Raw genomic sequence first — 24994 nt, forward strand, 5'->3', positions numbered from 1 at the left:
ATGTATGTGTGTATAGGTGTGTGTATATGTATGTATAACTGTATGTGGATGTATGTGTACATACAGATGGATGTGGACATATATGTGTGTATGCGTATATACAGATGGACGTAGATGTGTGTGTATAATAACAATAACTGAAGAAGAGGTCATTAATTTAGGACAGAGTGAGGAAGACATGGGCAGGCTTGTAGTGGGTAGATGGAGGGATAAAGGTGCTGTAAATATAACATTCTAAGAAATGAATACATAAAACCAATCTTTTAAGAGAGAAGAAGAACTGGCTTAGAGCTTCCTAAAATCACAAGGTTCTGACACATCTTGCCACCATCAAGCCCTGAGCCCGAGCAGTCCTGGCAGACATGGATGCCGAAGCCAGCTCACAGTGAAAGTGGAGCTGACACTTCTCCTAAGGCACTGGGGTCTTCTAACCAATGGCGCTTATTCAAGGATCCGTGGGACTGATTCTCTACGTGAACACCCACTTATAAACAAAAAACTACAAACTGACTCTAAGAACATGCGCCGTAGTGGTGAAGTCCCTGCCTGGCGTGCACAAGGCAAAGCCCTGGGTTCTAGTCCTGTCACCAAACAAAACCACAGACTTGAAATCTACCTATTGGCCAGTCTGTAGAGGAAAAAATGGCAAATACAAGAATCCTGCCCAAGGTTCCCAATGTGACCCCGGGCTCAGCTAACTGTGGGCTAACAAGCTAGCAATCCTTTAGCTCAAGGCCTGTCTATAAGAATAGCTTTCAAATAAGACCTTGGGTAAACTCAGCCACAAAAGTTTATTTTAAGCACCAGGGAGATTAAATCACATACTTCAGTCCTTAAAAGATGAAAAAGTTTAACAAAACATTCATTAACATGCTGCCAAAAAAGTGGTCTTGAGGTATGCTATTGATGACATTAAATAAAGGGAAGGAATGCAAGGCATTATTTTCTCAGCTAAAGAACAAAAGGCTCGGAGCACCGTGCCAGCAGGGTTAGCTGTGCCAGCAGGGTTAGCCGATTACAGGAGTCACCACTGTCCGCTACAGAAGACATCAAAATGAAACTGCCAACAGGAAACTTCCACAGGTAGCCTTCTAGAACCCTCTGCACTGGGGGGCTCTCAACATTCACCACAGGGTGCACAAAGAGAGATCTGAGAAGCCAGTCTCTTTTTTGTTAATTTTTAAAATCAGATTTGTTTTATTATACATGTGAGTGTGTTGCATGCACAGATGTCTGTGTCTCCGATGTGTGACTGGTGCCCTCAGAGACCAGAAGGGGGTGCTAGATCCCTTGGAACTGGAGTTATGGATGCTTGTGAGCCAAGATGATGCTAGGAACCACGCAGGTGCTCTTAACTGCTAAGCAGTCTCTCTGCCCAGAGAACTGGTTTCTTTTCTTTCTCTTTCCTTCTTTCCTTCTTTCTTTTTAAATAATTATTTATTTATTTATCTTATGTCTATATGTACACTGTAGCTGTCATCAGACACACCAGAAGAGGGCATCAGATCCCATTACAGATGGTTCTAAGCCACCATGTGGTTGCTGGGAATTGAACTCAGGACCTCTGAAAGAACAGTCAGTGCTCTTAACCACTGAGCCATCTCTCCAGCCCCCCAGAACTGGTTTCTTTAAGGTTTATTTTGCGACACTGAGTACACCAAACTGACCCAATCTTGAGGAATGAGGCTAATAGTTCCAGGTGTATGAAAAAATACAAATCAGTTCTGAATTCATCAGATGACGTTTTTCATTTAGGTTGAAATGTCATGTTTATGTCATTTTTCCCAACTACAGCAAGGACAGCTATCTGTTTTTTTATACTATATGATTTTAGAGTAAGGATTTCCTTGTCTCCCTAAAATTTTAATTTTTCTTTTACCAGATAAAAATAGAAGACACAATAACACCTATTTTACTGCCGCTCTGAAAATTGATGCTTGCTCTCAAGAAAAGAGCTGTCTAGGGAGAAAAAAAAAAATTAAGAAATTTAGAAAGACATTTTCACACAAGTGGAAACCCAAGCTACATGAATACCTTTGTAAATCATGAGTAACTGCAAGCTAGCTGATGTGTCCTTCTACCTGTCCTTTCATGCACAGGAAGTAAACCATCTACTTCCACAACAGGTCATCCCCTATGACCAGAGAGCTATACATAAACAGCAACTCTGGAAACCATCCATTCGCGGGGCCTCATGATGGCAACGTAACTAACAACCTCTGTCTATGATCTTTATAACTTATAGGTGAACAACGGTGTCCAGGCTTCCCTGGAGACGGTCACCCAGTCAGAAGACCTCTGGAGTCAAGACTGAGGGATGAACTGACAACTTGGTTCTTTGGATTTCATCAATCCAACTGGGCTTCCCGTCATGAAGACCAACAGGCCCAAGTGAGAATCGCAAACTGTCTGAGCCAGTGTGTGCAAGGACTCACTATCTTCTACCAAGGGCAAGATGGCTTCCCACACCCATTCCTCCCCACCCCAGGAAACAGCTGCAGGCATGACCTCACATTCATTATCTGGTGTGGTAGCATCGGAAAGGAAGAAAACTTTCCTGAACAAGTCACCTCCTCGTGAGTCACACACTGAAGCAGAGCTTCATGACAGCCCTGGGTCACCTGCATCAGCAGTCAGGGCCACCCAGGGCAACTAGCAGCTTGCCCCAGGCGTGTCTCCACTGTCCCCTGTCCTCAGTCTACCACCTCATGATGATGCAGCCTGTACCCCCTGCCTGCTAAACCCTCTGCCTCTCTTTCCTGCCAGTAAAATAAGATGACACGGTCAGCAGCCTAGAAACTGTTGGGAGCTCAGTGTGATCACAAGGCTCACATGTGAGGACACACCTGACATGAAATTCCCAGTCAGTGACGGTGTCCCCCTCTGGTCTATCCTGCTGCTCCCCTTCTCCCTCAAATACCGCTCCTTCTCCATTTCCTGCCAGACAGGAACTCAGCCCTGCCAGTGGTTCTTCGTTCTTGTACCTTTACACTTGAAGTTGTCATGCCATTACAGAGGTGAATCCAACTGGAAATGTAGGTCACAACCCCTTCCTGCCTTTATTTTCCTCTTCTCATCTTAAACCCCCAAGACAGGAACAGAAGACCGACCCTTGTGCTCGGTGTCGACTATAGCAGAAGCAGTCTTGGAAGAGCACAGAAATACACAGGATCATTGCAAGGGGAGAAAAGACAAGCAGCAGTGGGCGTGCATCCCTCTTTAGTACTCCGGGAAGGGATGCAGGGCACATGCTAAGAAAAAGCAAAGAGGAAAGGCTGGCAAGCAGATGTAAAAAGGAAGGGAAAAGCAGATGTGTCTCCCATAGACAGGGGCTTGAAATGAAGGCTCTAGTGAGACAGGCTCCTGTCACTGAAGAGGAAGATGACTCCCATTCCTTCAGGTCCCCAGGAAAGGACAGAGATCAAATACGAGGAAGGGTGCAGTTTCTCAAACAGTTCATCTTGTAGCTGCCATCATACGGCAGTGGAAGTGACACTGAACTTATTCACCAAGCTGGGTGCTCTGGCGTGTGTGTGTGTGTGTGTGTGTGTGTGTGTGTGTGTGTGTGTTTGCACATGTCCCCATGCATACTGACACTCAGCAAAGAAATGGTGGTTTCAATTGCTACAAAAAATAAATTCTGGAGGCTGGAGAGATGGCTCGACTGCTCTTGTCCTGAGTTCAATTCCCAGCAACCACACGGTGGCTCACAACCACTGTCATGGGATCTGATGCCCTCTTCTGGTGTGTCCGAAGACAGCTACAGTGTGCTCATATACATAAAATGAGTAAGTACATCTTTTTAAAACAAATTCTTGTTAAGAGCTAGAGATATATCTTTTCCAAAGTCCGGAAAGTGACATTCCCCAAGTATATTTACATGGATTCAGTCATCACCCTTAAAAAGGCATATATCTGCATATTCATTCGCATGTATGTACGAACTATCAAAGAGCAAACTCAAAGTTATAAAAATCTGTTCAAATTAGAAATAAGTTCCAGGGGCTGGAGAGATGGCTCAGCAGTTAAGAGCACTGATTGCTCTTCCAGAGGTCCTGAGTTCAATTTCCAGCAACCACATGGTGGCTCACAACCATCCGTAATGAGATTGGATGCCCTCTTCTGGTGTGTCCGAAGACAGCGAAAGTGTACTCATAAATAAAATAAATAAATAAATCTTAAAAAAAAAAAAAAGAAAAAGAAATAAGTTCCAGAAAATGAGGCCAGTGTATGTATTTCCTTAGTTCTTTTTAACTCATCTCGTCTGACTCTGGAAAATGATATTTCACTAAAATATCCAAAAACCAAGATATTTAGATCGCCACTTGAGCGTATTCCGAGTCAGTGCTATGCTTTTTATGCTATACCACACATTACCTTCACAGCAGTCTTTGAGGCAGATACTCTTTTTAGAACTCCTCGTATTCTGCTTGAGTGTGGCCCAGTGCACTTGCTACGTAAGTGAGCACTTGCCTCTGGTGCAGGAAGAAGCCCTACAGTGTACTCTCAGCACCGCACACAAACATACAAAAAAGAAACCACATCCGTTCATGTTAGAGCTAATTTTTACATGTGTAAGTGTGGTTATATGTATGACTTTGTAAATAGAGCTTCTTTCTCCCCCAGCCCTCCCTCCCTCCCATCTTGCCCTCCTTCCTTCCCTCTCTCTCTTTTACTTAGCCTCCCTCCCCCACCCCCTGCAATCTGTGTCTACTTCTTTCCCTTCTAGGATAAATACCACTTTTCTCTCATATTACCAGCTATATTTATTTCTTCCTTTACTTATAGGTTTATGGACATTTTATTATATTAATAATTATACACACACACACACACGTACACAGGTATGTATGATCATTGAAAATTTTTAATTGTCATTTTTCTTCACATCTTAAAAAGGGGGCTCTCTTATATAGCACTGGCTGTCCTGAAGTGCACAATGTAGATTAAGCTGACCTCTGATTCACAAAAATCTGCCTGCCTCTGCCATGTACTGGAATTAAAAGCTGCGTCACCCCACCTGCCATTTCACGTCTCATTTTTATACTGCCTTTCTACTTACTCAAAAGTGGGGCGGGGGAGGGGAACTTTAGAAATTCTACCCAGCCATCTGATAAGGTGAACGCTGGTCTTCTCATTTCCCAGATAAGAACATGAAGGCACATGACTCTTAAATGACATCTCCAGGGCCCGGGAATGACCTGCGGTGACAGCTGCCTATCTCCCCACTGAAACCCACTTTGTAAATCACTCTCCATCACATGCCATGTGCCACGAGGCCCGAGTGAGAAGGACACTCTGCAGCAGACATAATCACACTGGGCCTGCGCCTCCCAGGTGGAAGGGGCTGGCTACATTTTCCTGATCATCAGTGCATAGTTACCAATAACTCTCTCTCCAAAAAATGCTCCAAACTGAGGTCCTGCAACAGGCCCACACTGCCGGTGAGCACAACTTCTCACATCAGCTATGCCAACGCCACCAGCTCGAGGAGGCTTCCTGCAGTCACAGATGCCAACCATCTGTCCCTCCCTCCTGCGCCCCTCCCTCCTCAGCTGGCTAACTTTATGGAACCTCATACACAGGTGCTTTGCTTACTGTTTCTTGCTTCTTACCCCACACACTAAGTTCCCTGAGGTACAGACATAGCCTCTGTTTATTCACTCTGGCAGGCACCCTGGTGCCTAGAACAGTGGCAAGCACAGAGGCCAAGTAAATGTTTATTGAAGGAACTGCCCCGAAATGCTACAAAGCCAAGATTAACCTGCTCAGGCAACATTACTCATCTTGTAGAAACAAACAGCAATGCATTCCCTCCCCCCCACCTGCCCTGCATCTGCCTCCTCACCTGCCCTGCATCTGTATCTGCCCCTGCCCCCACACCTTCCTTCCGTTCCCTATGCTCCACAGCTACAATGAACACGTCAACCTCACCAACGAGGACCCAGCACAGAACACACAGGTCACCGCTGAGGCCCATTTGCTAATTTCACTGCTTGCCTCTTACACTTGGATGCAATGGACTGCAAATAAACTCGGTTATAAATCAAAACAAGCAATCAGATTAGTAAGGGGAGGGAGACAGGGAAGGGCGAGCACCTTGAGGTGGTGTTGGGAAATAACCTTCCACCATTAGTGCTGGTCTCACACACCACGGCCTTCATGTGTCATCACAGCTGCTGTCAGACTCTTCCCATCAAAGTTACCTCATACTTCATAAAAATGAGCAAAACCAGATCCCTTCGGTGCCTCGGGCACCTCGAGCAGATCAGAGGCTTCACAGGCAGCAGCTGCTCAGGGCTGGATCTCAAATAACTGGCACAAACACAGCCACACTTTATTCTGTGATACAGAGGAAACACACACACACACACACACACACACACACACAACCTGCCTCTGTTACTGCAGTCAGGAATAAGGAAAGGATTTCTTTGTTTTTATCAGATTATCCATAGAAACAATCATCACATCACGAAGTCTCAAAACACATGGAGAGACTGGTATGGCTCAGTGGTTAGGGGCTAATATCACACAGTTCGCAGTATCAAAATGCAAGCTTCAGAAGCACCTGTAACTCTAGCTCCAAGGGAGCCATTTCTCTCTTCTAGACTCTGGACATCCACAATCATGTGCACAGACACACACACCAACGTTCACAGAGAGACACATACACACATACACAAAGATTCACAGAGAGATACATACACACATACACAAACACTCATAGAGAGATACACACATACACAAACACTCATAGAGATAGATATACACACAGGGAACAGAGAGATACCTCCCTATTAAAAATAAAAAAAAAATATTTAAAACCAAATAGATAGAAAGGAGAAAATCCCCTCCTTATATTCATAAGAAACGTAATCCAAAAATAATTTTTTAAAGAATCTGCTATATGCCAAGTAACAGGACAGCAACTGGTCTTAGTACTCACAATCGTTTTAGTTTATATTACAGAAGCTAGACAAATTATAGGCTAACATAAAACTTTACAGGCTAAAACATGTCTAACTGAAAAGCATGAGGGAGTGTCATTTTGATACCAGAGCATAAGTACCACCAAGGCTTTGTCTCTCTGCAGTGGGACAGAGGGACAGTCTGAGCAGGATGTTGATTGTTTGCTGTAAGAACCAGAGCTCATCTCCTAGAGGTATCCATTTACATATAAATAAACTGCTAAGGTTTGAGGTTATTTGTTACAGCCTCACAAGCTGTCCCATTCTGACCTTTAACCCCAACAACAGAGATCAAATGAAGCCAGAATCAGCAAAGCACAGCAAAGCACTCAGAACAAGAAGACAGTGAGACTTGGTTATTCCACAATTCCAGTTTCTTTTCAAAGAGATACGGAAGTATTAGTGCGATTATAAGACAAATTATTTCTGAGCCTGAGGCTGATCGTCATTCCTCACAGAAGCACCAAATTCTGATGGAAGGGGAGGATGGGACACTTTGGACCCATATGGGAACCCCTTGGAAAAAGAAGAAACACGAGGAGAAAGTTCTAGAAGCCAATGATGACGCATTACTGACCTTCTGGACTGCCGTGGTCAGGTCCAGGCACAGTTGGATGATTTTGTTCTTGGTCACGGAGAGATCCGTGATCCCTGTGAATGGAGCCCTGGGAAGGAACAAGAACTCTCTTTAATGAGGGGATGGAGAAGAGACCCCCCCAGAGAGTCCCACCCCAACACTGGCATGCACGGCTACACTGCAGGTTGCCATAGGTTTTCTTTCATTGTGCTACTTCTTCTGAACATGTAATAAGGAAATCTGACCGGAGGATGAGCTCTTACAGCATCCGAAGGGGCCCTGCAAACTGCCAAGGGGGAAAAAGCAACCAATAAAGTATCCAGTTGTATCACCTATGAACTGCCACAGTAACCATCATGGTAAGCTATTCTGAAAGCTCCCGGCAGTAACTAACAGCTGTCTCACTGCAGTTAAGGCCTGCTCATAGGAATGATTTCACACCTGTAAATGTAGCAACTTCCTGTGGCTGGTGAGGCCATGGAATTCAAAGGAGGACCCAAAACTCCTAAACCAATGTAATGTCTGCTTTCTAAATCTTGTCCTTAAAACCACAGATACGTGTCTCTCACACCCCTCATCAAATAAGTTTCTTTTACAGTGGACAGGAATCATTATAGAAAAGAACAACTGATCAACAAGCGGAGATCAACTTGCCATGGGGTACCTGGCCCCAAGTAAAACATTTACAACACAACACCCACAGCCAAGGCTCAGGAAAACTGTGGAAGAGGACACAAGATGAGGAGGTATGGAGGGGAGGGTGGATCCAGGAGGGGTTGTGGGGAGGATGGGGGGGGGGGGGGAGGAAGTTTGAATATGAACAAGATACACTGTATAAAGTCTCAATGAGTTAATAAAAACATTCTATTAAACAAACAAACAAACAGACCAGGAATGGGAATGGGAAAAGGCAAGACACAGAAGTGAATGAGCCAAGCCAGGCCCACTAACTGCTTCCTGTCAGTCACAGACTCCAGCACTAATGCTTAATCTCAGTAAATAACCTTTAGCACAGTTCCACTGCCTCTAACCTTGGGTTCATTCGTTCCTGTTGCTGACCTTTGAGGTAAAGTTCAAAGTCACCCTAAGATCTACCTCTGACCCATGACCCCAGAATTCCAGGGAGAGGGAGACCTGGGGACAATGGTTTCTCATCCTGAGGCAAACTTGAGGCTGTTGAGTGACCCAGACCGCATACCCCAGGCTGCACTGTACCACAGCTTACCGATCCAGCCAAGCCAGCAGGGCTTTGGCAGCGCCGATGAGCTCAACCACAGAGGTCAGGAACTCATTGGGGGGCTTGCGGGATGTGTTCCCATCGTAGGCTGGACTCTTCCGCCGGCTACTTATGTAATTCTGCAAATTGTGGGAAGAGGCCCGCAGCTTCAGAACCAAGTTCTTCATATTATCAGTTTCGAGGCCGTAATTCTGTGGGAAATAAATTCAAGCGAGAACAATTCAAAACTATCAACAATGTCTAAACTCTCAAAATGACTTAGCAAACCCTAAGTAGCTAGAGTACCTCATCCAACCCCCACAAAGTCCTGCCTACCCCACCCAACTTTCCCACATGCTGGCCTGTACTCACTCTTCCCTAAGCCTCCCTCCTGTCTCAAGGGGCTGTATTCTCCCTAGCCCCATATCATGAAATGCTCTTCAGATAGATCAAGGCAAGTCCATCCCTATCTCTCAGGCCTGGGCAGATGACCCACCCCTTTGGGCCAGGACTCCTGACCACTTAGTCTAGAGCAGACTTTGGCTAACTGATATGTGGTAGGGTTACTCTTGTGAGGAAAGCTCTCATGTGCAGCAGGATGCTAGCAACTACATGCACACACATGCACACACATGCACACACATGCACACAAGCACATATCAGAAGCTCACTCCCCAGATGTGACAATTAACAATGTCTCCTGAACGTGTCATTGCATATGTTCCCTGAAATTAGTATAGTGCCTTCTGGTTACTCTCCAGCTTGTCACCTATTTGGGCCCCATCTGGACCACAGGCCAGGTCAGGGCTCTCTGTGTGGCCCTAAGTGATGGACAGACAGATGGATTCCAACAGAAAGGACGGTGAAACGGCAACACTATCAGTTCACCCACAATTTACTCTGTGCTTCTTGACCTATGGTCAGCTTACACGCATGCCTGCTTTAGAAACATCAATTTCGGGAACTCAAGGCAGGAACCTGGAGGCAGGAGATGACTCAGAGGCCCTGGAGGGGTGCTGCTTACTGGCTTGCTCCTCAAGGCTTGCTCAGCCTGCTCTCTTAGAGCACCCAGGATACCAGCCCAGGGGTGGTCCCACCCACAGTAAGCTGGGTCCTCCAGATGAATCATCAATCAAGGAAATGTACCACAGGCTTTGCCCACAGGTCAATCTGGAAGGGACATTTTCTCAACAGAGGTTTCCCTATTCCCAAATGACTCTAGCTAGTATCAAACAGACACGAAGCTAGCCAGTACACTGAGTGTCCCTTAAATGCTTGTGACCAGGCATGTTTTAGATTCTGGACAGTTTCCGATTTTGGAATATCTGCATGCACGTGACATACCTTATGGATGGGACTCAATTATGAATGTAAAATTACTCGTTTTTATCTCTACATGGGAAGGCAATCTCATGTTGCACTGCTAGAGTATCTGTGCCTTGACCGTGACCTTAGAAGAGGAGATGAACAATCCTCACTTCCCATCTCGTGCTGACATTCCAAATGTCTCACAGATCTCCTGTCGTCAGACCACGGACGCTCCACCCGCATTGCTATTTAACTGCTGAAGAAACTCAGGCCAGAGAACGATGTGTCACCAGACTACACTGGTGACCAAAGACAAGGCTGGGATTCCAACCTCTGGCTCAGCACGTCATGTACTTCCCCTTCCCAACACCCAGCCCAAGGGAAAGCCAAGACATGAGAGGACACAGGACAGAGAACAGACAAGAGTGAGACAAACAGACCAGTGTGTAGGTGCACACGCTTCACCCATCAGCGAGGAAGCTGAGGCAGGAGCATGAATAGTTTGAAGCCAAGCAGGATTGCATGTTGTGTCTCAAAAACCAAAGAAACAAAAGAATAAGGAAGAACTGGCAGACCTAGAACAAACTAACCAAAGATGCTCGATTCGTGGACACTCTATATTCACGTGATCTACTTCCTCTGGAGCATCAGGATATGTCTGGACTACCCCCAGCCACTTCTGTCAAGGACAGAGAGGGGACAATCATGCACAGTCTATACCTCTACAGCAAACACGCATAATCTATACCTCTACAGCAAACACGCACACTCTATACCTCTACAGCAAACACGCACACTCTATACCTCTACAGCAAACACGCACAGTCTACACCTCTACAGCAAACACGCACACTCTATACCTCTACAGTATGCACATACTCAGGAGTCTGCAGTAACTTTCTCTTTCAGTAAGAAATGATCAGTTAATAATAACACATAGCTATGGCTTTAGTGAAAGTGACTCTAACTTTAAATAGACTTTATGGGAGGTTTAAATTTATAACGCTCCTAGTTTTTTAAAAATAAAAACTTTTAGGAGCTGGAGAAATGACTCGGTGGTTTAAGGACAGTGGCTGTTCTTCAGTGGATCCATGCTCTATTCTCTACTCCCAGATGGCTTCTCACAGCCATCATGACTCCAGTTCCAGGGAATCCAAGACCCTCTTCTGCCCCTGCAGACACTGGGCACATGTGCAGACAAAACGTCCAAACACACTAAATGAAAATAATTCTTTAAAGCACTAATTTTAAAAAGTTAGAAGGGGTGGAGGAGCTGTTTCAGCAGCTTTGAAAAACATCAATATTCCATCTAAATCTTATATTCGCTTTTTCCCTGTCACTAATTTTTTCCCCTAAAGTCTAAAATAGAATACTCCCATTCAATGGCGAAGACAAAATAAAGATAGGTTCCCATCATCGCTTTTAATTTCAAAACCTCACGAGTGAACTGATAAGGAGTCTACAGGACACAGAATGTTTGGAAGGGAAGGCCTGTGCCCAGGACACCAGGGAACGCTCCTTCACTCTGTCAATTACCCAGGTGCCAGTGTCTATAGAGAACTTTCACTAAAAGCAGGAGAGGCCAGTGTTCTACAGCCAACATCACCAGGAATGACTTGGAATTTCCATTCCCCAAGACCCAGTGAAGATTAGAATACATTTTACTATTGCAGAAGACACAAACTGGCTTCTCTGGCAAACTGACCACTTTAAAAACAAAAATGGAAGGGAGAAGGCGGATTTTACAACTGATTCTTTTCTTTTTCGGCTGGGTTTGTTCTGGTTGGTTTCTTCCCCTGCATAAACTATAAAACTAGAAAGATGAGGAGGCAGATGCACACTTGAGCATAATGTTTAAAAAACGGGAGTGGAGAGACGTCCCCTCCCCTCTGTCCCTACTCCACAACAGAGAACAAGACACGAATTCTATTAGCCGGAAAGAGCCGGACAGTGGCCGGGTAACTGGGAAATGTGGGGCTTTCAGAGCCACAACCAAAGGTAAAAGGAAGACCTTCTCAGACTAGATCTGATGGCTATTTTCATGAGTCTTTTCTCTCGAACCTGTCTCCTTCACAAGCTGCTCTTACACAAGGACTCTGGAAGATTCAAATCGAGCTAAGGGCACACCTCATCGTCAGAGAGTTTAGTGGGAGAAGAGCAAGAGGATGAGAAAGAGGAGGAGGATGTGACGAATGCACTAAGAAATGAAATATATCTCTAAAAGCCCTCTAGAACTCCTTCTGCCTTGGTGTGACCTTGCTAGGAGCTGGGCACTAGCAACCCTCTCCAGGTCTGGGTGAGGAGCTGGGAGGTTTCTCCACTGGCCAGAAGTGAAGTTAAGAGCAAGACTCTTACCCTTCTAGAACTTAAATGTTCTTTAAAGGCACCATACACAGCTTTGCCTCCTCTTCTCTCCAGCAATTCAGGCTCTGGTCATGTTCTAACATGTGTGACCAAGTAACGCGGAATCAAAGTAAACTCACTGCCTACATCTACTAAATGGCAACGTGAGAAATATGTCATTTATGGTTTTCTGTACATTAGCAGCCCGGCAATAATGTACATTTCAATCAATTCAATTAAAGCTACCAGCAAAGACTCCTCCGCTGTCTAACATCTCTCCATCAGAGAGAGAGAGAGAGAGAGAGAGAGAGAGAGAGAAACCCTTCTGAATGATGTATTACATTTAAATAGTGACCAATGAATGGCCTGAGGGGGACACAGTGCAGAGATGGTCCATACAGCCATTTCCCTGAACTACAAACCTGGGGTGGCATCACTCAACACTGGTACTAACTTCAACCCTGTTCACAACACCTGTGTCTTTCACTTTTATCTTCAGGAAACCAGAGCTTCACCCACTTTGCAAAGAGCATGGGGGGGGGGGGTCCAAGATGTTTCTCACTGCCCACTCAAAGTTTCTGGCCAGTGCTGTCCAACAGAAGCTGTCCTGACTGTAGTCCTGTGCTCCAATATGGTGGCCACTGGCACCTGCAGCTACTGAGAACTTGCGATAAAGCGAACAGAGTTCAAGCTTGAACTTGGAATGGAATCGCTTCCTACTCTCTAGCTATAACTCACCAGTTTGGAGACTCCACCTCTCAGGTTTAGGTCCTTCTCTGTTCTATCCGTCCTTACCACTGCTCCAAAACTTTCCAGTGATTTCTTACCCCTACATCCTTTCTTAATCCAGCTTCTGTTTACTTCCTGCCCATCAAATAAAAAAAAAAATCAACAATCTAGAAACCTCTTTACAGCACCAGGGCCGACGACAGATCCACATTAACTGACCAGCAAATGAATTATTCAAGGTGAAACACTCTCACTCACGTAATTATAAAGGTCTGCACAGCAGCAGATTAAGTAAACACTATAATGATGCCGTGTTTTAATAGTATTTTATGTAAGACTAGACGAAGACTGAAGATACTCAATAAAACCATGTTAGACTCCCTCCCTCCCAGAACAACATTCACTTGCAGACTTCGGAGGAGGGGTGCCACCCCACCCCAACCCCGGCAACACAGTCAAGGTACACTGCTGTTCAGAGGAGGTCCCCAGTGAGACTGAGGTCAGAGCCTGGTCTACAGAGGAAATTAGTAGGAAATTGTAGGAGATAAAACACAGCTTTAGGTTCTGGCATGGGTCCAGCTTTGTTCATTTCGGTGCAGCACTTTAAAAAGCAGCAAAAAAGGGAGCCGCAAAGAGAGACTGCCCACGGGCCGCTGCTATGTCTCCTCCCCGAGACGCACATCATGCTCACAGCTGACCTGTTCTCCTCATCTTCATGTTGTACATTTCAAAGCAGTCTTCTTGTCCTCAAAGTATACTGCAACTGAAAAGGTAGATGCAACTGCGCAGAACATTCTAGCAGAAAAGACTGCAAAGCTGTGTTTCCCAGAAAGTATAACAGAAGTAAACTCATGTTGGCTCTGAAGAGCAGGCAGTTTTAATAATAAACAGGATGCTTGTACATATCCCCAGCAATGCAGAACACCCACGAGTCCACGGCCACACCTACGGTGACAGTGTGCAGATGAGGGGAACAGACACCACATTCCCCCCAGGGGTCACAGAAGGAGTAGCCTGGAGCAGAGCCAAGATTAGGATATAACAATCCCGCTTCCCAGGCCAGCACGCAGACCACTTGGCCACTGTGTCTCCCTGGTGACAGCTCGTTTATCAACCACAAATCATTTCCTCATTACTCTTCCAAACGAGAGCGGCGCGTCTGAGGGCCAAAGACAAGGCTCTGTCCATTTTAAGAAAAAGAACACTCACAATGCAGCGAGTATTATATAATCAATGGAATGCAGACCAGCGGTGGCACCATCACCACACACACTCATTCCCACCATTCTGGGTGATGTAACTGTATATCCCCCTTGGCTCGGCTTCAGAGTATTGCTAACCCAGCCTGAATGCTGCGGAGGGGGAGGGTATCCAACCCCGACAGTTAAGTGAACAGTTTCCTAAGCGTGGCACCATGACAAGAGACCTGAGTCCCACCCGTGCCAACAGGTTTGTAAACAAATGCCCTTATGGGTGTTTTTATGCCACAGCTGAATGAATTACTTAGGAACCATGTGGGTATAACCACACAGGACTCAGGCAGAGTTCACACACCTGCCCTCTACAGCGAAGACCCAGAGCAAAGTTCACAGTCCCGCCTAGCTAGCTGTCATTTCTTTAGTTGACCGTGTCAAGCACAAACACCAGTTATTTAAACAGAGATCTGTGAAATTCGCGGTGCTTTTTATAGTAACAGAAACAGTCATGGACATGTAGCATTTCTCATCTGAAAATGACATCCTCAGTAACAGCTGTCTCTATCATTCTGTGCTTTATAAAAGAATGAAAACAAGCCTAATACAGACACGGTTATTGGTTTGGTTTTTCTTTTTTGTAACAGACAACACTTTTCTGTACACGAGACAGTACACACTTCGGGTTTTGGAGAGACATGTGGTCTCTGTTAGAGAGATTCCGTTCTGTCCTTGCAGTGCAAAGGCGGCCTGGGATAATAAATACATCCATGACTATGCACACTGAGAACTAATAAAACTTTATTAACAGACAAGGGTGTGGTGTTTATGTAAGTGGATGTAAATGTGTAAATGTGGATAAGACTGACGCTAGAAAGAAGACCAGAAAGGATAAATTATGACAGGTGCCAGGCAAGGGTGGGGTAGACAAAAAGATAAATGCACCATAGAAGAGGAAAAGAGTCTGAGGGAGGAGTGGAGAGGATGCGAGACAAGGGTGGGGGAGAGAGGAGGGAGGAGAATCTACTAAAATACGCTTTGTTTAAAAACATCGTGTTATCTAATACCTTGTGTGCTAATTTTTAAATCCATTCATTCACTCCGGGAGGAAAAAAAAAAAAAAAAACTCTGGGAAGATAGCTCAGACAGTTGGTGAAATAGCCTTGTAAATACAAGGCCCTAAGATCAGTGCCCAGCACACAGATAAAATGCCAGGCACAACACCACGAAATGGAATTCCAGCGGTGGGAGAGGTGGGAACAGAAGGACCCTGGGGCTTACCGGTCAGATCATCTATTGACCAACTGGAGAGCTCAAGGCCAATGAAAGACCCTGTCTCAAAGGTGGACAGTGTTTCCATGGGCAACATCCAAAATTGTCCTTCTGCCTCCACACATACACATACACACGCATGTGCATTTAACATGTAAGCAAACACTCACACATACACATGCATGCATGCATCAAAGTGTGCCAGACTAAGCGAATGCCTTCTCGTTGGCTAGCCTTTCCTCTAGAAGCTGCCTTGCTTTCTCCTCTGATTGTCCTCCGATGCTTCTTTTCATCCTGTTAAGAACATGAGGATGGGCTGAACCACAAGAGGAAACAGGTCACCTTCTCCCAGACTAACCAGTGCACAAAGAAGGTCCACCGCCTCCAACACCAGCTCTTGGTGTCCGATCCGTGTGACCCCCAGTTCCTCCAGATCCTGGTGGGAGATCTTCAGCAGCTGCTCCCCGTCTATCTTTTCCCGCTCAAATTTGTGGACGTACGGCTGCAGGCAGTCATCCAACCCTAGGAAGATAAAACACGGAAAGCCCGTTATTGTCATGGTGTCACGGGGTCCCAAGCATTGTCCACACTTAAATCAGTCTTAGCACTCATCGGACATGTGTTCCACCTGACGGGTCCCTTCCCTGTGACATCTTATCTCAAACAGATTGGACATGGGCACTGCAAACTCTCAAATAGATCCCACACAGCATGGCTTTATGACAGACGCTTCCCATTTCCTGTCAACTAAAGGGAGAAACACCAACCCCCACTGATTTGAAACATTTATATCTGTATTAAACCCATGCTATCTGTTTGCTAAGCAATCCTTCTCCAGGGACGCCACTCCTCTCCCAGTAGGCCTGCCAATCAAGATGCTTGTCACTGTGACTGATACACAGCCAGCCCGGCAACAATACTCTAGTGACAGAGTCGGAGACAATCAAGTGACTTAAGCAGAGCCAATCATGATCTTCCCTGATACATGATATGCAGATAGAGAAGACAGGGCCCAGTTAGAAGTCACGGGACACGACCCTGGTAGTGGGGCAGCACTTCTTTGGTCAGTTTTCTGAGAATAAACACATTTGAGAAAGAAAGAGAAAATGTTCTGATAGCCTTCTATCCCCCAAATCTCTCACTAACACTGAAACAAATTCCCTGTCTGGCTTAAGCCTGATTGTCCACTGTAACTGAAAATTTTGTGGTAAACACAGACTTTAAGGGACAGGATACAAGCCCCAGGACCAGGGATTTTTCCAGGTCAAAATAAGTAATGTCTCATCTTACAGTAAGCAGTTAATGTGAGGAGACCCGGCCGCCTTGGGAATCTCTATTCCTGTACACAGAACTCCCAGGGCAACTTCTTATCATGTTTTTATGGGGAAAAAATTACTCCAAAGCAATTAATCTGCTTGACTTTAATAAGAAGTCACCTTAGTATTTCAAAAGACTATATTCATATAAGATGGAAAGAGACAATATTAATACAACGTCAAGCCCCACATAAAGGACATTCAATATAACTAATCAAAGCATGCGGAAAGCCTCCTTGAGTCTGACACAGATATGTATAGATGAACACGTGTGTGCAGACACACATTCTTGCAAGCACATGTATGTATCTCATTGGACCTTTTTAAAAACTGTGTTATGTGTATCTCTCGAAGTTGGAAAAAGTGTACGCAAATTCCTTCATTTACTTTTGACAATGCCCAAGCCCATGGGTCTTAAAATCTGACATGGAAAGATAAACTCCATCTCTGCCCCAAAAACTTCCACCACTCTCCTCCTGATAGGACACACAGAAGAGAATGAGAGGTTCTGAAACTTACTAGCAGCTGTGATGGTTTGAATATGGCTGGCCCAGGGAGTAGCACTACTGGCAGGTGTGGCCTTGTTGGAGAAGTAGGTCACTGTGGGTGTGGGTTTTAAGACTCTTGTCCTAGCCTCCTGAAGCCAGTCTTCTCCTAGCAGCCTTCAGAAGAAGATGTGGAACTCTCAGTTCCTCCTACACAATGCCTGCCTGGACACTGCCATGTTCCTACCTTGATGATAACGGACTGAACCTCTGAACCTGTAAACTAGCCCCAATTAAATGTCCTTTATAAGAGTTGCCTTGGTCATGGTGTCTGTTCACAGCAGTAAAACCCTAACAAAGACAGGAGGTATGAAACACAAAAAAGGAAGACAGCAAAGCCCTCTACCTTCCCTGAGGAGACAACTATAAGAGAGAGGCCATGTCACAACAAGGATGCTGGGGACACTGGTGCAAACCCAACCCACTCCAGCATCCTTGAGTGCTGTCTGTAGCACATAAGTTAGGTAGATAGTAGAGGTTAAGACAGATTACTTACACTCATAGGTTTTGAGACAGGTGGCCCACCTGTGGTCAAAAGCCAACTCACCACTGGCCCATCAAGACAGGAGGACAGTCTCCTAGCTACCTGTCTTGGCTTCCCAGATGAAGGAATGAAAGCTCCTAGCAGGCCTGTAAGCAGCCACAGTCATACATGAAGGAGATGCCATGGGGATCAATTCTGTCTTTGCTTCTCTTCAGTGAGACCAAAGACAGAAACCTGAATTTGTCTAAGATCTGAGGGCCACACGTCTTGCTCTTTCATGTTCTGCCTGGTCCAGTACTCAAGGCATTGCAACATGGGATTATACAAACCCTTTTCCAGCACCTTCCTAAATGAGTAAAAAAGTCTAATCACAAAGCCGTTATTACCATCCAACCTCGGACACTTAGCAGGCCGTAGCTTCTTCAGATCTCAATGATCAGGGTGAAGAGAAAACAAACCACCATATGACGTAGTCACCTCCAAGTCTTGTCATGAGCAAACCCAGCGCTCTCCTCTCCTCCATGATGCAGCCTTCCCTAGCCTACTCCTCAACTTTAAAAAGATGTTTCACTAGTCAGAGAGGTTCAGGACAATTACATCACACTTAAACCTTCTTGAGACTGAACGATGTCCAACTAAAACTCGTATACGGTCAGTCTAACATCAGTCTAATTCCCGGGGCTTCAGAAGATATTTAGAGAGTCTTCAACAAACTTGCTGGCATGCTTTCAACTCCTGTGACTGGTGTCCTTGCAAAGCAAAAAGATAAAGACACAGCTACACAGACATGAGCTGAGAACCTGGGAAAAGACGACCATTCACAAGCCACAGAGAGAGGCGTTAGTCCCAGGCTTCCATCCTTGGGAAGTGTGAAGATATTCATATCCACATGTATAACCTTTTCCCCCCATGGATGAGTGGGGTTGATACTGATGCTCACAGTGCCAGGAAGGATCATTACTCAAAACTCAGGCACAATGCCAACAGACTGGCTCACACTAGTTTGTATGGACAGAATCAGTTCTACTGTTAAACTTATAACAAAGGGCTGGGAGTATGGATGTTATAGTGTTTGGCTAACACACACACGGGTCAGGGTTCCATCCCTAGCACTACATAAAACCAGGCATGGTAAAGCACGCCTGTAACATGCCCCCCCCCAACTCAACAGGTGCTATATTAAAGCAAGACGGTAGATGTCCAATGCCAGCCTCAGCTAACAGTAAGTTTGAACCCAGATGGAATACATTAAAACTATATACCGTGGCTACCGAGTCATGGCATCCAGTAAGGTAAGAAGTGAGAATAAGACCAGAGTCCTGAATTTCCACAAACCACAGAGAAAACAGGGTGTCAGAAACAGAACTAGAGCCCCAAGGTAGCGCTCAGGGCCTAGAGAAGCCTGGATGGGTTATAATGAACATTCTAGAGCACAGGTTACAATAGTCAGAAACTGACAATTTAAGGTCACATAACAGTGAGCATGGCCTTGAGGTTTCTAAGGGAGCCTAAGCAGTCTGAGCTCAACTCATCAGCTCAGTGAGGCTGGATTATCGAGTGCAAGCATCGTAAGGTCAGTAACCCCTAGTGTGGTTCACACACTCTTCTGTAAGGTGGCACAGACATTGAATAACTGTCTCTTAAACAGCACTGCCACAGAGCTGTATTACTGCAGCACACCGTGGCCTACTGTTCATTCGCCCTATTGTTTAGAACACAATTAGGCATTCTCAAACAGCTAATTTAAACTATTACGCAGTCCCACAGCAGAGGGGGCTCAGATATGAGTAAACTGATCTAACACCTTTGGGGCCTGTTGCAAGCCATCCTTCTGCTCTGCTCTGCTCACAAGTGGACTTATTGTCAATCCTGTCTTTGAGGAACTTATAAGAGATGTATGATTTAAGTAAAATTCAGTTAAACACAGGCCATTTGCCCAAATCCAATTAAACACACAATGGAACGTGAAGAAAGTGGGGTGGGGCAGGGGCGGGCTTCATCCTGACTTGTCTCCAGAGAGGTGAGTGAGTCAGTACTAACACTCCCCAGAGCATAACTGTAAGGAAAACTAGATGCCAGTGTTAGAAAGAGCATAACACGTATGAAACACATAACGGATACTTTGTAAATTTTGTTAAATCGAAAAAAAAGAAAGAAAGAAAAACAAACCCATGATTTATTTGAGTCTTTAATTTTCCAAGTGTGTGAAGTTAATGCTTAGATGGTCCCCTCCAGGACAGAGTTAACTGGGGTCAAGGTGGGGAGGAACATCTTAACAGCCTACAGGATGACGGTGCCCAGAGGTTGTCCCCAAATTTGGACACTTGTAGATAGCAAGAATAACTGGCTGGCTAGTTATTCTTGAGAAGTCTAGCACTCACAGAGAAAGGACTGCTTGCTTAGTTTTGAAGGGGAGACTGCAGAAGCCTTTGAAGAGATGAAAGGCTACATCTAGGCCCCATTCCCAGCCTTCTGCTGGCTAAAGTCACACATTAAAGCTGGGCACAAAAAACAGCACTTCCAAGGACCCAGAAGCTGCCAAATGCCATAGGTAATCTACAGCCTTTTTCATACAACAAAACAAAACCTGGTCACCTCTCCTGCTGTCCCCATATCCTGTCTGTCCCCATGTTCTCTCCCCGACCTTCTTAGCATCTATGACAGACCCTCTTCCATCTCTTCTCTGTGATATCCCTGCTGATCTGTTTCCATACTGGCCTCCCGAACATTTACCTTAAACTTTCCAAGTTTCAACCCCAGATGATCTAGCCTCTTTTCAATGGTGATCTGTAGTGCAGGGCGGGGTGGGAACAGGGGAAGGGGTAGGCCTGTATCAACCAAGAACTAAAATTTTATTTCACAGTCTGAAGGGAAGATTAAGTTTTTCCATGTAGCAAATTAAGAAAATTCAAAAACTTCACTTATATTTCATGACCCAAAAAACATCAGGAAGAATTTCAGCTTACTAATATGACCCAGCTCTGGCTTCTCAGATTTGTATGTGCTTGAAAGTGTAGGGACCCAATGAGAGTCCCAATACTAAGAAGGAAGAGTGCTTAAGTCCAACTGGCTAGTTCTGGCCCATTATAATGTTTGTTATTTACTTTTAACACAACCAGTTTTTGTCACACCAAGTCCTAACGAGATTCTTAAAGTTGTTGTGGCTATACATCAGAGATAATATAAGGCAAACTGTTAAAAACATCAAAATTGGACTGGCAGTACGGCTGGGTTGATAGAGGTACTTGCCATGGAGCCTTGTGACATGAGTTCAATCCCCAGGACACAAACAGTAACAGGAGTGAACTGATTATAGCAAGTTGTCTTTGGTTCCCATAGCAACACACATGCTCACACATACAAACGCACACAGATGCACACATGATGGTTTAAATGATAAGTATCTGGCCTCGCTCTGGGAACTTTAATGTCTGTACCTAGCTAGTGGAACTGTTTGAAAGGGCTGGAGGTACGGTCTCCTTGGAGAAAGTACGTCACCAGAGGCTGTCTTTGAGAGCTTAAACGCTCATGCTATTTCTAGTTCGCTCTCTCTGCTTCCTGCTTGTAGTTCAAGGTGTGAGCTCTTGGCTTCCTGCTCCAGTTTTCACTCCTGCTGCATCCCTGCATCCCTGCATCCCTGCATCCCCTGGACTCTTACCCTCTGGAACTGCAAGCAGAAGAAACTCTTCTTCTGTAAGCTGCCTTGGCTGACAGCTTTAGCACAGCAACAGCAAAGTAACCAATATAAATGTTTCCTGGTTTTAAAAATGTTTTTACAACTTTATCTCGGGTTTTGAAAACTGTTTCTTTCTTAACACCATGTGCCTGGTAGCATAGCATTGTCTGTATTACTTGTAGATATAAATTATTTCTATTTTTTTCAGACATGTTATTTTTTACTTCATAGGTAATGGTGTTTTGACTGCATATATGTCATGTGCACCACATGTGTGCCTGGAGACCTCAGAGGACAGAAGAAGGCATCAGGTTCCCTAGGACTAATGTTACAGACAGCTGTTAGCCACCATATGCGTCCTAGGGATCAAAATGTGTCCACTGGAAGCACCAGATGCTGAGCCATCTCTCTAGCCCCAGAATGTCTACTTCTTACAGTAGCTATGTGCACAGCAGTTACCTGCTTAAGGAAACGCAAGCCTGACCCATACGTCTCAAGAGCCAACTGCCTCTCAGCTAAGGCTCAAAACACACACCCTAACTCCCCTCTCCCCAGGCTGCCTCTGTATCTTCCTGTTTGGGTTAATTACCTTGAAATTGACAAAGTACTCTAGGCTCAATTCTTAAAACCATCTCCTCTGATGGTCTTAAGTTCCCCACTTTCTAGGGTCCATCTCTGCACACCGTCACCTGTACCTGCTAGACATCCCTCCTCATTCACACGGCCTGGGAGAGAGTTCCCAAAGGTATCTATCTGAAAGTCTTTAGGAGTGGGACCCAGGGGGAAGAAGGTAGGTCACTCAGAACACAGCGATGAAGGAAATACTGGGCTCCTTTCAGCTGTCAAAATGTGTACACAGCCTCATCAACCCCAACACACGCACGCGCGCACGCACACACACACACACATGTTCCCACCACGATGAGCTGCCACACCGAGGGCCTAAAAGCAATAGACCAACCAGCAAAGGAACAAAACTCCAAAACTGTGAGCCAACGGAATGCTTTCCTCTCCTGAAGCTGATTATCTCAGATATTCCGAAACAGGAACAGAAAGGTAACTCCACCTCACTCCTGCCTTTGCATCTGAACTGTCACAGCTACACTCGGCCCTTGCCTGGGTTTCTACGGGAATCTAGAAGACAGGTATTGCGCTCAGTCTCCACTTCCTCTTCATGACCTCTGGAAGTCCCTCTGAGCAAACCCATCCCATCTTTCTCACACCCAAGGCCATGCAAACACGGCACCACACATGGGAACGTCTGTGAAATCCCACCTTCTACTCACGCACCCAGTAAGTGAGGCTGAGAGAACGCCCACTTCTGATGAGTTTCCCCCAAAGCACCAACGGTGTCGGTGTCAGTCACAGCTCAGCATATACACTGAGGCCAGTTCCACTGTGGGCCTGGCTCCTGAGTACTCTGTCAGTGTAGCTTGCCATGCCTCTCTTTACACTCTTCCAAGCAGCAGCAGCAGCGCTGGGTGGGTGTGCCAAGGCCGGACTGAGCCTGGGAGCCTGAACTTCTCGCTGCCTGGCCCTTTGTATAGAAAGCCCACAAGCCTCTTCTGCAGCTTCCAGCAGTGACATGTTCATAGTGGTGACACACCAACCAGGCAGAAAAACAGACCAAGCCAGTCTATCTGAAATTAAGTGACCCAAATTATCTTCACGTCTTTTAATATGTCTGAGAGTGACTTTTTAAATTCTGAACATGTTCCGGGAGACTCCCTTTAAGTTGTTATCTGGCTGAAGTCACCTACTGAGGTGTAATTTGCACACCATAAAATTTGACAACATTCGATATATAGTTTGATGAGTTTTGACTGATGTGTACAGTCATGGATCATGGACACGTACCACCTTCAAGATCTACGCATTTCCACCTCCTTGATGAAAGTACCCCTGTGTCCCTGGTTAACTCAGAATGGACCTAGTTTGCCATCAAGGCTGAATGCCACATGTTACCTAAGTGAGGGTACAGCCTGTCTCCTGGCACCTCACCTGTAGATCAGTAAGCATGCAGTATGCCAACATCCTCACAGGCTGCCAGTTGTAGCTCTGGTCTAACTCATCCCCTGAGAGGTCGCTCGCTGATTTAAGTTACTCTGAAGAAAGGGCACCAGGACCAGACATCAGGTCTAAACAATGGGTTGGAAGCTCCAAGGAGCCAGGACAACAAGTCTAAGAATGAATGCTTCTGAGAGGCAGGTAAACTGAACAGATTACCTTTACTTCTATGGGAAAAAGAAAGAAACCATCCAACACCTAAAGTCCAGACATCCTCCAAGCTAATAAAATAATTAGCCAATGAACAAACCTGCTCAGTCTTCAGAAAAAAACAAGTATTAGCTGTCAGAGGAGCCAGGTTTTCTACCTGAGTGAGCTAAAGGTTGGCGCTCTACGCTCTACGCCCTCACCTCTGAAGCAGAGACTGCACCCACCTCCTCTCCTTCCCTCCCCAAGCACAGCTACCAGACACATGCTGAAGATCTAGCCAGCCAGACGAGTGTCCTAGAAGCTCAGTGAAGAGCCGCTAAAGCTCTTTTTCTTTTGTCTACAAAATGAGCAACTGATTCTGACACAGAAGCACAGAGCTCCTCTGGGGGGGAGTTGGTGAGGAGGGAGAAACTAATGCCAATGATAAAACAAAAGTTTGGAGTCACTACCATTTAAGAAAGACTGGTCTGGACATTATAGAAGAGTTACGAAAACCCAGCATGCAGTCGAGCGCTTGAACTTAAAGAACAGAGCCAGACTAAGCGTGGAGACAGCGAGCACTGAGGCACTTCCTCCCGAAGCTAAGCCAGTTTCATGCAGGTAATTCACATGCTCCAAAGCTGATGTCACTCTGAAGACATCAGAAGAGACAACCAAGAGGCAGCCAGCCACCTTTTGGCATTCACTATGTAAGTCAATATATACTTGGAAGAAAATCTGACACTGGCAAACACATCCATTTGCACAGGTTAAAGGACAAACATCCCAGCTCAGGACCCCTGTCATCCACAACATAGACACTCAGGATCTGCCTGAACTGAGGTTTCTGATCTGTTTGACACTGACCCTTCGTGAACATTTTCACAGAGAAACTGGCTGCAAAGGTACAGCCTCTCACACCCAGCCTGCCCGACCTAAGCACAATCAACACAACCTGACACACACTACAAAAAGGGCCCATCCTCCACCTCCCAGCATCCTCCACCTCCCAGTACCACAGTTCCCCAATATCCTCCACCTCCCAGCATCCTCCGCCTCCCTGCCTCCCAGCACTCCCAGCATCCTCCACCTCCCCATCTCCCAGCACTCCCAGCATCCTCCGCCTCCCAGCACTCCCAGCACTCCCAGCATCCTCCGCCTCCCAGCA

The 24994-nt window shown here is 45.7% G+C and overlaps 1 protein-coding gene across 2 annotated transcripts in view; it reads right to left on the reverse strand.

Annotated features, from left to right (window-relative positions):
* The window catches only part of Cnksr3 (CNKSR family member 3), a 95075-nt gene that overhangs the window by 24241 nt on the left and 45840 nt on the right, over positions 1–24994 (reverse strand). For both annotated transcript variants that reach the window (XM_028764329.1, XM_028764330.1), the window contains exons 2-4: positions 15968–16131; positions 8774–8976; positions 7549–7636 (exon numbers count right to left, since the gene is read on the reverse strand). In XM_028764329.1, the coding sequence (XP_028620162.1) occupies positions 7549–7636; positions 8774–8976; positions 15968–16131 (455 nt within the window). The remainder of the gene's footprint in view (positions 1–7548; positions 7637–8773; positions 8977–15967; positions 16132–24994) is intronic.

This window comes from Grammomys surdaster, unplaced genomic scaffold, assembly GCF_004785775.1.
Source record: "Grammomys surdaster isolate TR1022 unplaced genomic scaffold, NIH_TR_1.0 143, whole genome shotgun sequence".
NCBI lineage: Eukaryota > Metazoa > Chordata > Mammalia > Rodentia > Muridae > Grammomys > Grammomys surdaster.